The 15,842-nt window shown below is 47.4% G+C and overlaps 1 protein-coding gene across 2 annotated transcripts in view; it reads right to left on the bottom strand.

Annotated features, from left to right (window-relative positions):
* Positions 1–15,842, bottom strand: part of LOC147187759 (protein eva-1 homolog C-like) — a 40,487-nt gene that overhangs the window by 19,340 nt on the left and 5,305 nt on the right. For both annotated transcript variants that reach the window (XM_086100189.1, XM_086100190.1), the window contains 4 exons: positions 9,315–9,535; positions 8,330–8,453; positions 6,887–7,039; positions 2,477–2,620 (listed from right to left, as the gene is read on the bottom strand). In XM_086100189.1, coding sequence (XP_085956315.1) covers positions 2,477–2,620; positions 6,887–7,039; positions 8,330–8,453; positions 9,315–9,535 — 642 coding nt within the window. The remainder of the gene's footprint in view (positions 1–2,476; positions 2,621–6,886; positions 7,040–8,329; positions 8,454–9,314; positions 9,536–15,842) is intronic.

Genomic DNA, 15,842 nt, shown 5'->3' with positions numbered 1-15,842 from the left:
TTGGGAACCGTCTAAAAAAAAAACGTTCATCAAACATTTTGAGGTCTGGATCATGCCAAGCATCCTAAATCACTTTTTTTTTTTTTTTTAAAGGGTGAGAACTGAGGGGGTTTTCGACTTGGAACCGGCACCAGATTCCTCACAGGACTGCATGTGTGGCATGATGTCAGATCCTCAAAAACATGTTTATTCTCATTTGTGGGTACTAAACGGACATATGTTTCTGGGGCTCTCTCTCCCCCCAGCTTGACTAATGTTTGGGGCTACAGAGCAGCGAGTAGTGACCGCAGGTCCACGCTAGCGGGCCAGTATCAACACATGTTGTTATGTTCTCCCACGTGCCTGCACGGGTTTTCTCCGGGTACTCCCACATTCCAAAAACATGCACGGCAGGTTAACGGAACGCTCTAAATTGTCCCCAGGTGCGCAGATCGTCGTATGTCAATGTCCGCCCTGTGGTTGGCTGGCACACCGGTTCAAGGGTGTACCCCCGCCGACTGCCCGAGGACAGCTGCTACAAATCCAAACACTTGAGCTGTGTGTTTTCGCGGCAGCTCAGTGGTGCGAATGAATCCATTTCCGCCCCCCCCTCAGCAATTAGCGTTGTTCATTACGCTTTCCCTGACGTTTACCTACCCCCCCCACACACACACAAGAGTCTACTGTGTATGGTTCACGTGAGGCTTACCGAGGCCCATCCGTTACGCTGCAGCGCACCAAACGGGAAGTCGTAGAAGGAGGGCCTCTTTATCTTGATTTAGGTTTAGAGAGATGCCTCGGGGGAGGAAGGGAGCTAAACTGAAGCGGCGAGACTCGCATAGGAACAAGAACACGGATTAGCGGTGTAAACTACATCTCGTACTCCGGCAAAGATCAATAATTCCCCAAAGTTTGAAGTCGATTGACTGACAACTATGCTCTGTCGAGAACAACAACAACAACAAAAAAGGTGATTGACAATATCACTCTTGACCTTAACTGCACTGTCGGAATTTTTTGATCGCGAAAGAAACGTCTCTTTTGACATTGAGCAGTAGATATTGAACGTTTGAAGAAGAAAGAAACTGGCGGTGCACCTGGTGCTCGTAAAAAGCGCCGTCCAAATATATCAAATAAGCCATTAGCGGACTTATTGTTGAAATCACTTTAAAATTTGAAAAAGGCAGCGCAAGAGGTTCCCGATTTGAATCCGTCGCTTTTATCGAACACTCACGGTAAATGGTAAGCAAGAGAAACTCCTTTAGTGTTTGTTTGTTTGTTTTTTTTGTTTGTTTTTTAAACAGTAGGGCGACTGAATCGTGTGACCTGCGGGCTGTTTGACTTTCAAGCTTCCACTGTCTAACGCTCCACAGGCTTCTTGGATAAACCGCACAAGCTCAAGCTGATGTTCACCGAGCCACACAGAACCTACAATACGCACGCCATCGTAAAAACAAAGCACCCCCCCCCCCACTTCATTCATTTTTGCCGTGTTGCAAAAAGACTGCGAAATAGCACTAGGGTCAGAAAAGGACATTTAAGATTGCCCAAGCCTTGTGGCAAACTTGCTGTCTGCAGCCGCTTCAGTGACATACTCAAGTTCAAACCTCTCCATCGCCCAACCTGGCGTCTTTCTGTTGAACATTTACCCTTCCGCTTCCCCCACTCCCCGCTTCCTCGCAAACACCCGCTCGCTGATCGAGCTGTTTGGTGAGTTCGTGATGGGTTATCACAGGCAGATAAGGGAGGTCAGACAGCGATTGAAGACAAAAACGACTCCATAAACACGGCTCAAGCGTCGGCCTGTTCTTGTCTGCATCCGGCGGTTGTTACCGAGATTTAGAAAAGAAAAAAAAAGGGGGGGTGGGGGATGGCCACTTGGAGAACTATTTGACAAGGCACTTTCAAAAGATAACATGACACTCAAGAGAGCCCGGTGTGAATCAGGTCTAGACTGAGTCGTCCGTGCTGTGGCGGATTTGAGAGGCTCCAGGCCACGACGTTGATTGATCAGTCCCGGATGCTCGGGCATCTGGATAATGTGCGCGCGTCCGAGAGAATGGTTTCAAGAACGACGGCCTTGGCCTGCCGGGATTAGCCCCGGGGGCGCGTTACTGACCAAACAAAAGAATAAAACCATCATTTACACTCATCTCCACAGACTATAAGCAACAGATTTAAGTCATTTAAACTGGAATGTTGGGACTTGCTCAGAGTTTTACATCCATTTGTGCTTGGAATTAGTCGGGCAACAAAGAACATATCATCATCGGCATCCCAGCATGTGAACACCCAACAATGTGATTCGGTTCTAATTCTTAAAGCCACAACAACACAATCGTGCCACAAACCAAGAAAAACTGCCTTTCGCTGTACACAGTTGTCCCTTTTGGTAAAATGAATAAATACAATCACCAGCGTCCAAGGTGAGACAGTGAAGCTTATCGTTGGGGAAACGGCGCCCCCGTGTGGCACATGTCGGAAGCGGATTACTTACCGCAGGTGTAGATGACGCTGAGGTACTTCCTGGTGCCAGAGTAGCAGGGATTCCCAAATTCCCTGGATGAGGCTCGAACCACGCAGCTCTTCTTGGCCTGACAGCGAGACGTGACGACCCGCAGGGCGATGGACGACTGGCAATCTGACGGAAGACAAAAGATTGACCATTTATTGAGGATGCAAGTTGTTGTAGATGGATTTTAAAGCAAAGCACCACAGTCATGTCAACAGGCCACAATGAGTGGTGCCACAAGTCAGAGGGGAAATGTTCGAGTGAATTCAACCACAGACTTTTTAATGCAGTAACATTGGCCTAAAATGTGAACCCACGCACTTCGGTGGAGGCAAAGGGACATTCCCCAGCAGGAACTAACAATCTGAAATTCCTGACCAGGACACAGTGAGGTCAAAGCCTGTTGGAAAGCAGCGTGGAACTTGAAAACTGTCGAGACATTTCAGAGACTGGACAATTTCCCCACAAGTGCGCGCTCACTGATCAGGTGAAGGTTAGGAGCATTTTACAATTTGTTTTAGCTTCAGGGAGAACTTAAACCTTAAAAAAAAAAAAAAAATCCCTTAAGAAGCCAATCTGCGGTTTGCCCAGCTGAGCATGGTTTTAAAAAGTCAAGGTTTCAATACCGGCTAATACTGTTTGTCACCGTTAATGAGCTAAGGGGACAACATGATTAAACAGGGACCAATATGATTGGCTACTTATGGAGTGGAGCGAAAGAGCCGTCTCTGAGGTTAATTGGGGCCCGTCACCGTTTTGTGTCTCCTCACAGAGCAGAGAGGGGAGGGGAGGGGTGAGCAGTTACACATGGACAAAGAGGATAGGGAGCAAGACGAAAGAGACACTGCAAACACGGATGCAGTTTTATTATGTTGATTAATGTGCACCGTACTTAAAAATATGTTGGCAGTGGGAACTAGTTAGCCCCAAGGTTAACATGAGTAGCCAAATGGGTCTTTTCTAAAAAGGGGACAGGACGCTGTGAGCTACTAAGAATTAAAACAGAATTAGGATAAAATGTATTTATTTCAACTTAACATGGTTATAAAAAATACAATTTACCCAAATATTTTTAAATAGGACATTTTTAGCTGTAATATTAAGACTGCACCACCACCATATTTTTGCTTTTGAAATATGTGCAACAAAAAAGCCCCCCACCTCCCAAAAAAAGCCAAACAAAAACCGAAATACGTTCATACTTGCTTACTGAACTCCAGTTAAAGCCCAACCTTCAATTTAAATGAAATCAAATTCCAAAATTTCCGACTCACATCACATTTCTTTCCGTTTGAATAAAGTCCTCCAGGCTACACGTGGCAAGTACCTCATGACTGTTTCTACGCAAGTCTAATTGGATATAATATGACACGATGACCTTCTGGCCTGCCTTGTTGCTGAAAACTGTTCCTTCTGATGTTCGTGTCCACTGACAGACATGCGCCTATTAGCTGGAATTCGGATTCCCTGGCCTGACTACTGTGATTTGAAGCTGAACAGGAGTCTCACAGAAAAACAGGATTTGGATTAGGATCCAAAAATCGGAGTGAGGGAGTCATTAGAGAGACTTTTTTTGGGGGGGGGGGGGGGTCACCCAAGAGGGCTCTCATGAGTAAAACAGACGGATGCAAACAGGACGGTCTAACCTATTTTTTTATTCACTTAAGATGAACACAAAGGTTTCAGAAAATACAAATTTCTCAATATTCTGGCGGGTGAAGCTCCAAACACAATGCTCCGGGTTGCCCCCCCCCCCCACACACACACACAACTTGTCTGGGAATTTACAATAGGGGGGACCTATTTTATCTCCTCCTCCACTCATATGACTCACATGTGAAGCGTATCGTTTGATACATAAGCCACTTGTGATACTTCAAGCCTTTGTATGGCCGACATATGACATGCAATGGTGTGTAAGGTGATAGCTGCATATTTTGAGGGCACAAAATATGTAGAACATGAGTAACACCTGACTTCTCATTGCAACGCCATTTGTGCTTTGCTATTGGTGGGAAAATAAGCGGTACACTAAATGATAAATCGTATTTCCTCATGCCATGGCATGGCTGTCATTTATTTACTCCACTACAGTGTACAATGAATCTTTTAGGGCTAAAACATTTAGTAATTTCAATTTCTTTTTTGTAAAAACGTTCTGTCCACAAACTCCACATAGCATCTGTTCTGCTTTACAGATGCACATCTGTCTGTTTGATTTCTTCCAGACAGGACAAAGGTGGCCTTAAGGAGAAAATATCCTTTTTGCTTAGCGGAACAGCTCTGAATCAGCTCTCATTTGCTTAGCAGTGAAAGGGAGCACCATGTTATCTTGAGATGGAACCCAGGGGCAACAAATTCAATGGAAACAACAAGGGCCCCAAAATTGAACCCTGTGGAACACCATATGATGGGAGGGGGGTGCTCAGAGTAACACAAAAAGTACTGCCTGCCAAATTGTATCACCTGTTGTTTATTTCCAGCAGGGAAAATAAGTATGACTCAGTTTGAGGTGTTTGTTAAGTGCATGGCGCACCCAGCTATTAATTTTGAGTGGAGGCCACGACTCGCAGAAATACAATATATCACCTCAAATTCCTCTTCCATAAAAATAGTAGACATAGTAATTATTTATTGCTAATGCATCCAAGGGAGGCAAAAAGTTACCGTGTATTGAAAAAATAGCAATGTCATTTTTGGAGCTCCCTACCTCTGGTCTTTTTTAGGCTTAGTTTGAAACCCATGAAAGCATAGCGACCCTGAGAAAGAAAAAGCGATATCAGACACGGCAAAGGGGGGGTAATTTAGATGTCAAGAGTTTTGTCTGATGATAATGAGTCAGATGAGAGAAGAGAGCTACTGCTTTGAGGCTCCTCCATCACAGTTAAGACCTGTCAGACTCGGCACGAAAAAAAAAAAGGGGAGAAAACAACATCAAAGAAGTCTTAGAATTTGGCGCATGTCTTTTGTGCACTCCCTCGTTAAATATTCCTGGTCATGCGGGTTCGTCGTGCTATCACGCAGTCTACTCTGGCTATGAAATGTACACATTTCACTGAATTTTCCAAAAATACAATTGTGACTGACCTCAAACTTTTTTTTTTGGTAAAACAGCACACAAAAAAACATGCCCAAAATACCAGGACAACCAAAACTACCGATTTCAGCTTTGGACGTCCAGCCAGATGTCACCAACTCTGCTTTTGAAAGATAATTAGCAGTGTGCGTCTGCGCCGTCACTCAGGACAAGCTCACTTCCTGCAGCTCGGCGTGACATGGGAGCCACATGAAAGACGTGGGGAATCCCACTCGACAGTCTGGAACAGCCCGAATGCGAGTGTGCGCGAGCGTGCCGTTTCCATGCGCATTGTTGACCGCGCTCAAAGCGAAATGCCATTTGACGGTTCAATAATGCTTCTCCCTGCCTCTAATCTGGCCTTTGTATCGTCGTAACAGTAGAGTTCATCTGCCAACGCTACTGCCACAGTTACGCTACTGTATTTAATGTCGAGCTTGAAACTAGATATTAGACACACACACCAAGCCACCTGCTGTGCTACTGGAGTGGAGGTCACTCCATTGGCACGGTATGCGCTTTACTCACACTGTTCGTGTTAGCCTTTTGAACCCGGTGTTGCATAAAGGGCCACACACACGCACACGCACACATTGCAGGGGCATGTCGGCATTGCATTGTGCACCTCGCCATTTAAACTCACACTGGCGTCGTAAACAACAATAAAAACGTAGAGGTTAAATTATGAGCATCGTTGTCATGCATCCAAGCAAGCACGCGCGCACACACACACACAGATGCAGGGAAACATTCTTAATGGCAATTCAATCCTTGTACCCCTTGCTACGGCACATCAGAGCACGGGATGACACTCGATCTACATTCCGAGCCAGTTCCGCCCCGACAATGTGTGCGTCTGTGTGCACGGGGCTTTTAAATGTATCTCAGGATGCATTTAAAGCCCGGCCAGGAAACAACGGCTTCAAATGATAATAAATCTGTCTCATCTTCAAGCATCGAAATGGGTGCGTCAGTCAACAAATCACTGGAGGAAGCTGTAAATCTCCCAAGACGCACATGAGGGTAAAATCATGCAACATCGCCCCCCCCCCCCCCCCCCAGAAAAGACTTAAAGTGGAATTAAGGCCTGGCAGGATTTGTGAAGGTCTTTGTGCTGAAGATGCGTTCGAGTCCCGACATGTACGAGTCATCAATAAAAACAGCGAGACACACGGTGACGCCTGGTATGTTTTCCTTTCAGAAAAGGAAAAAAAAGGGGGGGAAAAAGCAAGACAGTTCTTCCCTCAATGCTCAATTATGCAAATTGATTTTTTTTTTTTAATGGAATGGTATGCGGCAGTGTCATCATGGTCGCTTACCCGCCGATGAGGCTCTGCTGTGCTGCGGGGGACACTCAAGGGTGCCCTTTTGGGTGCGACCAAACATGGCGGAGTAGACCGCGATCTGCATCCCCCGTTTGCAGCTCAGCCTCATCCTGTCCTCCTCGCACACCACTTTGCTTTTGTATTCATCTGGGCGACAAAAAAAAAAGGACTTTAGAGATAAGGACCAAGTTTGATTTGCTATTTTTCACCATTGTAATTTTTTGTCAGAGTCAAAACAATGTCATTGACATTTAATACAGAGCGGTGATTCAAAATGAGCGCCTTGATCTCACTTGGGGGGGTTTCGGAGTGATTCCCAAAACAGATATTTCATGACACAAAATCTGCCTAACAACAAGACCAACCAAAACAATCCCCATTTGCATTTGAACATTTGCTCCAGGCTGTATTTACTGTCGTCAGGTATGAACATAGGGTCTAAAATGTCAAATGTTCCCGTTCTCAATAGATGCCTGAAGGCATCGCGCAGCGTAAACACACAAGAGGTAAAGTTGCCCGGTGGACAAGTAGAGCCACGCAAGCGGCATTCCTCACACACATCCAGTCATGGTGACCTGTGACCAGCAGAGCAGCTCCGCTGGCCGGCAAATGAAAACAGCCCCCATTCAGGTGGGGAGCGCAACAGGAATGCAGAAGAGAAAAGGAGTCGAGAAGGGAGCGCCATTGGCTTGTTGTGTCTTTTGCTGATGGATCGACTCTTTCTCCTTCACTTCCTCTTTCGATCCTACGCGCGCCTCTTCTTTCAGGGGCAGTGACACGTCTTGGTGGTGCCCCCCCGGCCACACACACACGCAGCGCTTTTTTCTTCCCCCGGACAATTCATTGGTTAAGTGGCAGGGAACAAAAGAGCTGTTGATTGGAGGAAGGAAAAAGTTGGGATCAGTGGATTAACCCCCCCCCCCCCCCCCCGCCCACACACACACACACACACACACACTTCTGGTCACTTGCAATGATGACAAGGGTCTGATTAGGATTACGGTGCTGTTGTCGCCGTGCTCTCACGGAGAGAGCTGATTGGTAAAATGGTACAATGTCCCCCACCCCCTTCGAGGGAACATATCCATCCATTTCTCAATCCCGCTGATCCTGTTCAGGGTGATGACAGGCGGTGGAGCCAATTCCAGATGATTGACGGCCAAATGCTGCCTTACCTGTCAAGCAATCGTTTAGTTGGCCTAGGCTGACTCTTTGACCAGTTGATTTATGTGAGGTCTGAGATGAGACACTGGGGGGAGGGGTGGAGGGTTACACCTGCCCCCCTTTTGAAGTGCCTCTGACATGTAGCTGTATGTGCTGAGTCCTTTTTTTTCCCCAGGTTCATCCTGTGCGACCCCCCCACCCCCCACCCCTTTTTTTAAAGGAGCAAAGTGCCATCAATATTCATTAGCAGATGCAATGCAGCGAGGGACTTACTGGGTCTGCACTTGTACCAGAGTGTGAGGTATTTGCTGCTGCCGGGACACTGGTCCGTCCCAAACACGCGGCTGTTGACGAGAACTTGACAGCTCCGCCTGTCTTGGCACTCGTCCAGCATTTTCTAAACAGGGGTGGGGGTGGGTGGGGGCGTGGGGTGAGGACCAAAAACACAGTTTAACAATGAGGAGCAGGCAAACCTAAAACCACTTCAAACAGGATTCGAAAAAAAACAAAACAGAAAGGTCCACTTCATCCCATTCCCATCTCAGTTTTCATCCTCCATTCGTCCACCACGTGACATTCAAGTTAGCCGGTCGCCAGCCACGGGTGGTCTCTGCACTCGGTCAACGACGTGCTACATTCAACTAAATGAACTGATCCGCCGTCGATCACCGAGTGCGGGTCACGGTGGTGGAAAAGGGGCCGCAGCACACAGCGGCGCTGTCACTTTTGCACTTGGAAGACAATGCGCTTCTATGTCTCCGGGCATCCATTAAGGGGGGGCAGAGGCTATTCCATTCAACACTACAATGTACTAAAAATACACACCGCACGGCCGAATGAATGGCAGATGGGCGTGTGTGTTTGTATTGCGGTGCGCTACTTGCACTCGCATCCTAATTTGAGAGGGTGGGGGATAGATACTGAGGCAAAGAGCCCATGAAATCGCTTTGTGTCACGGGAAAACAAGAGAAGCCTGCTTCCTCTTCAGGAAGTTTAATTTACCAGAAAACACACTCACAATGCGTTACATCACCAGCGGGCCCCCCGAATATGAATTAACCCTTGACCACAAAGTTTACTGCGTAACTCGTGTTTACTTGATGATGACAGATGTTTGTTTTTTTTCTCAGCATTGGGCAAATAACACAAAGCCAGTTCACGGTCGGTGTTCGTATCCCGCAGTTATAATCAGTCATACGGTTGCCGATCAGTTTGCCACATTAGCCCGCTTGCATTGGCGTCTTATCTGGTGTCTTACCTGTAGGGCAGTGGACACGGAGCAGTGCTCATCCCCACGAGCGTCATAATAGCCGAGGAGGGCCTGGTAGCTTTCACGGCATTGATGGAGGTCGGAGGGGCCTTTCCTTCCGTAAAACGCCGATTGGACCGTGATGGTGGTGCGAGGCGGGCAGCGCGCAGACAGGAGCTCTCCGTCACAGGCCTGCTCCGTGTAGTTCTTTAACACTTTGGACAAGTAGCCTGCGAGGGTACATAGTGACTGTTAATAAATATTCAGGCAGGGTAAGGCATCTCATGGGACAAAAAATATATATGTAGCAGTTTTTGGGGGGTAAATGTTTAAGTCACTGAAATAAACATTGTGTCTTCAACGCTGTCTGTATTGTTTGAGGTCTCAGTTTGCTGTCATTAGTGGACATTTCAAACATTTGGTGGCACAGATCTGACAGGGCGATGTCACCAACACCCCAAACAAACGCATCGACGTGGCGGCCATGTTGAATGGGGCGACGTGCCCATCGAGGGCAATGCAATGACATTGAAATGTAATCTGAACTTGCTAGTTTCTCAATCGATTTTCATGAAGTTGACTTTTTTGTCAATGTCATATATGTGCTATCATTTAATTAATATATACCTGTATATGTACTGTCATCATAATTGACTTTGTGATGAGGAAGTCCATCACAGGGGAAAAAGTTGGTATCAAGTGGGGAGGGAGCAGACTAGCTGACCTGGAATTTGCAGATGATTTGGCTCTGTTAAGTCACACCCAGCCCGCACTCCAGGAGTTGACCAACAATCTGCATGAGCACGGAGTTAAGGTCGGTTTACGAATTAGCCAGGAAAAGACCAAGGCCATGGCCGTCGGACAGCACCAACACCTTCAACCACTCACTCTACACTAACATGACATAGACTACATTGACAGCTTCACATATCTTGGGAGTAACATCTCAAATACAGGTAGGTGGTGTGGAGAAAGACGTCAACAGTAGACTTGGTAAAGCTGCGGGAGTGTTCCAACGCCTCCGCAACATCTGGTCATCGAAAGCCATCACTACGACCACTACGCCTCTATATGTCAGTGGTTATCCCAACAGCGATTTACGCCTGTGAGACATGGATGAAGACAGCCAACATTACCAACAAGTTGGATGTCTTTCATCGGCGTTGCCTGAGATCCATCCTGAGGATCTCATGGAGAGACCACATCACCAACGAGGAGGTGATGAAGAGGGCAGGAGTGGCTGAACTGTCAGACATTGTCTCTGAAAGGAGAAGGAAAATGATCGGCCACGTACTCCGACTGCCAAGAGAGAGACCGGCAAGTGTGGCCATGGACTGGATGCCAGAGGGTGGAAAGAGGAAGAGAGGTAGGCCAAAGAAGATGTGGAGACAGACTGCCAAAGAAGACCTCAGTGAGATGGGTGTCAGCTGGCATGGAGCAAGAAGGGTCGCCAGTGACCGGAACAAATGGAGGAGGCTCGTCGCCCAATGTTCCAAATAGGAGCGGGCGGAACTAACTAACTAACTAACTATATGTACTGTATATATATTTTTACCAGTTTAATGTTATCCCCACTGTCATAATTATATGTTACACGCACGCCATATCCAGGACAATATCCTTTGTTTCGTTGCGTTCAGTTTTTTTTTTATGTTTCTTTGCATGACTCCTCCCATCAACAGTCATTAAAAAAAAAAAAAAAAAAACACGACAATCAGGCTTTCACTCACAAAAGAACCAAACGAACCAACAAAAGAGCCACCATTAACAATCCGGCCGGTGATGACAAAACCCCGAAAAAAATAAGAGACGATACCCAGGCCGTCACTTTCTTGCATCGGTCTACAGTTGAGTCCCCTTTTCAGGATGCAGAAGAGGAAGAACCGTCAAGAGGTACAAAACGTCACTGGCCAGATCTTCATGTCAAAACCTTGAGAAACGCTCAGAACTAAAAACAACCTATAAACTGAGTGCAAACTTCCTGGTGAAGTGCTGTGCAAACATATGCAAAGAGTCAACAGGCGCACGCACGCACACACACATCAGGTGGACACAGTATGTGATTCAATTACCTCTATTTGGTGAGCTTTTACTTGGAAGGCGGGGATTACCTTGGAACACACACACTTGTGCGCTTACGTGGAAACACACACATTGCCCCCCCCCTGCCCCCCTTATCGCCATGGTCGCGGTTCCAAGGAGGAAGGCCTCCAAAGGTCACGTCTCAATATGGATGCTTATTAAACCGCCGGCGATGAGTCACACGTTTGCACCCGCGGCAGACTTGTGAGGCGAGGCAACAGGTGCGTTTCTTTTCAACTTTATGGAGGGGTGGTGTCGGAGTCGACTTTTATGGAGGATCTAATTAAACGGAAGGTAAAGAATGAAACCAGTGATGGCATTTTTAAAAAAAAAACTTCTAAATTCAATCCCCATTTTTGCTGCTCCTTCTGGTGTGTGCCTTGGCCACTTGAAATACGGAAGGAGAATTTCAGCCGCGACTCAGTCAGCTACAGTAAGATTAGTCATTTCCAGCAAAGGATAAAAAACATATCCTTTGCTGGATAAAGAATATATCCTTTGCTGGTATGATAAAGGTGTGGGGGGGGGGGGGGTCGTGTGAATGGGGAGTCCAACATCTTTAAATAGATCAAGTGCTATAACGATATATTTGTAACAAGACCTCAAATCGCATTCCGGCCAAAACAAAGTTCACGAAAAGCCACAAAATCAAAGGGCCCAGCATTGCGTTTCATCCTGGCTCCATTAGCATTTTGAAGCATTGACAGCTTCATGGCTTTATTGGTGTTATTTTAAGCAAATTATAGCTGTCAAAACCATCAAATGTTTCGGAAAAGCAGAGCTGCGGGGCCCACCGCCGCCGCCGCGGAAGGAATTCCCCTCAAGTGGTGATTATTGAGGACGTGAGAGACCGAGTGAGCGCGAGATGAATAGAAAGAGCGGGCGGAGGGGGGGGGGGGGGGGGGAGTCGTTCATCGCGAGTTTGGTCGTCTGAAAACGGCTTTGAAAGCTTGCCGTTTAGCGATAAAGGCCTTCCGTCGTTGCGAGCGAGGCAGGCGGCGGTTTCAAGGATGCGGCAGCCGGAGTTGGTGGCTTTAGCTGCTGTACTAATTACTTCTCCCCCGCAGACCGCGGAGGCCGTCGAAGCCCCCCCCCCCTCCCGCCGGGAGCGCAGCCCAACGACACGGCAAAGATTTCTCACTCCTCGGACACAATCGTTTTGACTTTTTGGCATTCTTAAAATTGGTCGCATTCCACTGCCTTTCTGATGACGTTTTGGATTAGTCGGCTTTTCGGGCGGGGGGGCGGGTGAAAGGTGGACGTGGTTCAACTTGACATCAAGTCAGGGTTGGATTACTTTTTAAAACGACTGAAGGAGAGTAAATGGGTAGCTCACGGCAAGTTCTTTCAAGTGCTGCACTGAGTCTTGCGTGAAACCACCGGAGATTGTCTATTTACACACACACACACACACAAATCATCAGCTGTAAATTTGACCCAAATTATGAGAAAAAAAAATGACAGCATGTGAAATATTTACAAGTAAAGGACATTTGGCTTCTGGGTGAAATGTCAGAATCAATCGCAAAAGCACTCTCACCTTTTCAGGGGAACTTCATTTGACCATCTTTCAATGCTTTTTAAATGCACACGTTCAACTGGTTAATGTTTCAGGACATTTTGCACTTGTTGTTCTCTGACACGGACGTTTCTGGATTTCGTGAGGTTCGAAATGTCAAGCGGATGATCAAGCCGATTATTGAAATAGCGATTGGAACTGACTTAGGAAATGGATTAGTCGAATCAGCTGTTGTGAGTTTTAACTTTTGGTTGTTGAAGGTATCGGTGAGAGTACATTTTAGGGTCATTTGGGGACAGGGGGGGGGGGGGGGGGTTGGCGCAGCGTGTTGGTTTCTGATTCCCATGGAAGCCAAGCAAATCTAAAACAACAATCGGATTCATTCATGCACCACAATCGAGTGATTGCAAATCCAAAGACGAAAGCTGACGCTGTTCCAACACGTCCCCCTTCTTACGCTTTTCTTTTTTGTTCCCAAACAACCCGAGGGCTTGCCTCGCTGGCTGTTATCAATATCAACCGATGATGGTCGGCTTCATTCGACTGGGCGAAGACATCTACGCACTTTCCAATGCCCGAGAGGCGAAAAGCGGAGCAGCCAGAGCAGCTGGAGTAATCCAACCCCCGGAGATGCAAACGCAAACACTTGTGATTGCCACATCCTTTCCCTCCTCGCCTCAGACGGCTTCTCATTTCAAACTCCTGCGCAACCCCTACACACAGGCAAACCGAAACCGCCACACATGAACGCTATTTAACTCATTCACTCCCAAAGACGTTTTTAAACGTCTTTTCAGACTTGGTTTAGAATTGGCTGGTACTGAATGAGTTAATATCCTGGCCCGTTCGTCTTTGCTTGGCTTGGTCCTTCCGAATACCGTACCGACCTTTCCCACAAAAATGAGCAATTTGGTGTACTAAAAACACTGCCGCCATCACCAACCGAGTTTATCGATGGAAAGCAGAGCACCGAATAATCACAAGCGATGAAGTGCCGCAGACATGCCAGGCTCACAACTTGTAAACTCAATGAGCCTTTTTTTTTTTCGATCAATGCGGCTTGTGTAATAAAGGGCCACCCAAGTGACGTTGGCAACGAGACCGAGGTCACAATAAAGAGAGAAGCGCTTCTCTTGTCTGGGGCGGGGCAGGAGGGGGTGGGGCTGATACAGATTACGCAACATCTGGCGGCCAAAGGGATAGTTTCACAATTGGATATAGGACACTTCTTCCCTGAGGAGGGGGCCCGAAAACCAAACTCGGGTCACAACCGCGGCCTCCCGCGACCTCCTCTAGCGCGTGCCTCTTTTTACGACACTTTGGGGTCAAAGGACGCTTGGCGAAAGGACACTTTTACTCTGTGCATATCCGTTGTGAGAGTCCTTATCACTGCTGAAAGGGGATAACGGGGTGAAAGCGTGACCTGCGAGAAGATCCCCCGCGTCGGGTCGCCCGCGGACACGATCGCAGGGTGCGCCGCGTGACGACGCAGGAATGGCGCTTAAGTGCAAGAAAAGGTGAGATTTGTCATTTTAATGGGTCGTTTTTATGACACCGCGAGAGCTGCGTGAATGCCAGACGACCTCGATGCCGGCAGGGCCGGCAGACACCAGACAGATGCGTCTGTGTCGCTTTATTGTCACTCAGTGAACAACAGATGGATCCTTCATCAGGGCAGGCTCGTCGTCGCGACAATGAAACGGCAATGATGCCCGAGGCTGGACAAAGGTCAAAGAGGTCGAAGAATGATCAGCTTTTTAATGATGTGTCGGGAGCAGGAAATGAGATCGAGTTCCAGAGAGAATCAAAAATCAAATCCTGGATGATCACGAAAGCAATTATTACGCCCCAATCCTACTTCCGCCATTTTTAGAGGGGCTTGCGACATCATTTGGACAAGACAATCTCACATTAACAAACTTTTTGCACGGGTCAAAGCAACAGGTGGTCACTGTCATGCTCAATCAGAAGCCTTTAAGGAAGTCATTGTGAATCAGGGATTATTAAAAGGAACATCTGCACCCTTCGCCAGAGTAAAAAAACGAAACCAAACAAAGTCGATCTGAGGCTATAACAAGGTTGAGCGACAGAGTAATTTTCTCAGCCAGGACGAATCAAAAAAACAGCAATAACAACCTCTCAATGTTAGAGTGGCACGCCTGCCAAATATTCACGTCCAAGTAGGGATGACCAGTCGAGGAAAAAAGCCGCAACTCTTGCTTTTCAGACTACAGACGTCGCTCGGAAAAAACTCGGATCCACCTGTATTGACTTAAATGGCGTATTATTGAACCGCCCGCACCCCAAAATGAATTGAGTGTGGCTGCATCAAACAGCAAGAAGGCATGCCTGATTTGAAGGTCCAACAATGCACCTTGAAGAAAAAAAAAAAGGTGCAAGTGGGTGGGAGCTGAAAGGATGAGCTTGGAGGGGATTAAACCAAATGTAATCGTGGAGCGGCTCTGTGAAAACAAGCAAGAGAACAAGCCCGGTAGTGGGCGAGGAGGAGAAAAGCCACCTGCGAGCACGCCCAGTTGGACTTAGCCGGCACATCGACTTCCAACAAATGGCAGGACCGGACTCAAAAGACAACCTGCGGGTTTTCGCTACCTAACCGTACAAGTGCCTTCATACAAGGCATTGTGGACAATTCAATACGATTGTCGATCCTTGCGCTATGATACGATTGAAGGATGTTGCGATTCAGAATGAAACCTGTTCCTCGTTCTCTTATGTCATCTTGAGTAAACTGCGAAGGACCCTTCCAAAATGTACACAGACGCTCCAGCTTTGGGGTCGACCAAAAGGTCGCTTACCTGAGCTGCTCCGAGGGGGCCGGAAAGCAACAGATTAGCATTGCCGAGGGGAGCAGGCTGCTGTAGCGTGTTGTAATGCAGGCTGTCAGGGCGACACAGTTGGGGGGGTGGGGGGGGGGG

The sequence above is a fragment of the Hippocampus guttulatus genome, chromosome 20 (genome assembly GCF_054856545.1).
Source record: "Hippocampus guttulatus isolate MCC_2025c chromosome 20, RoL_Hgut_1.0, whole genome shotgun sequence".
NCBI lineage: Eukaryota > Metazoa > Chordata > Actinopteri > Syngnathiformes > Syngnathidae > Hippocampus > Hippocampus guttulatus.
The sequence above is the reverse complement of the archived record's forward strand: the minus strand, read 5'-3'. Positions and strand labels throughout refer to the sequence as shown.